The following is a 304-nucleotide window of genomic DNA, read 5'->3' as shown; positions in this document are numbered from 1 at the left end:
TGCTGAACTTTGGGGCTTGTGCAGAGTGCAACAAGAGAGACTTTGTGCTGATCGCAAACAGAGCAACTGAGGAGGAGGATGGAGAAGAAATCATCACCTATGACCGTAAGGAGATTCCCTGTATATGAGCACTCAGGGGCTGTTGGCAGTTGGAAGCTGCCCTGTGGGGGGTGTGAGGCACAGTATTATATCTGATAGCAGGGATAGTATTTCGGTACTTGACTTGGAAAAGTTACCTGTTTGCCAGACGGTGATATGAAATACTAGCCAATTGCCCATCAGGAATGACCGGGGGTGGCGGGGG

The 304-nt window shown here is 50.0% G+C and overlaps 1 protein-coding gene across 1 annotated transcript in view; it reads left to right on the top strand.

Moving 5' to 3' along the window:
* CHURC1 (churchill domain containing 1) overlaps positions 1-304 on the top strand; it is a 14999-nt gene that overhangs the window by 2518 nt on the left and 12177 nt on the right. Inside the window, exon 2 of the mRNA XM_025192010.1 lies at positions 3-105. Coding sequence (XP_025047795.1) covers positions 3-105 — 103 coding nt within the window. The remainder of the gene's footprint in view (positions 1-2; positions 106-304) is intronic.

The sequence above is a fragment of the Alligator sinensis genome, unplaced genomic scaffold, assembly GCF_000455745.1.
Source record: "Alligator sinensis unplaced genomic scaffold, ASM45574v1 scaffold155_1, whole genome shotgun sequence".
In the NCBI taxonomy this organism is placed as follows: Eukaryota; Metazoa; Chordata; order Crocodylia; family Alligatoridae; genus Alligator; species Alligator sinensis.
This window is presented reverse-complemented; position numbering and strand designations above follow the sequence as displayed.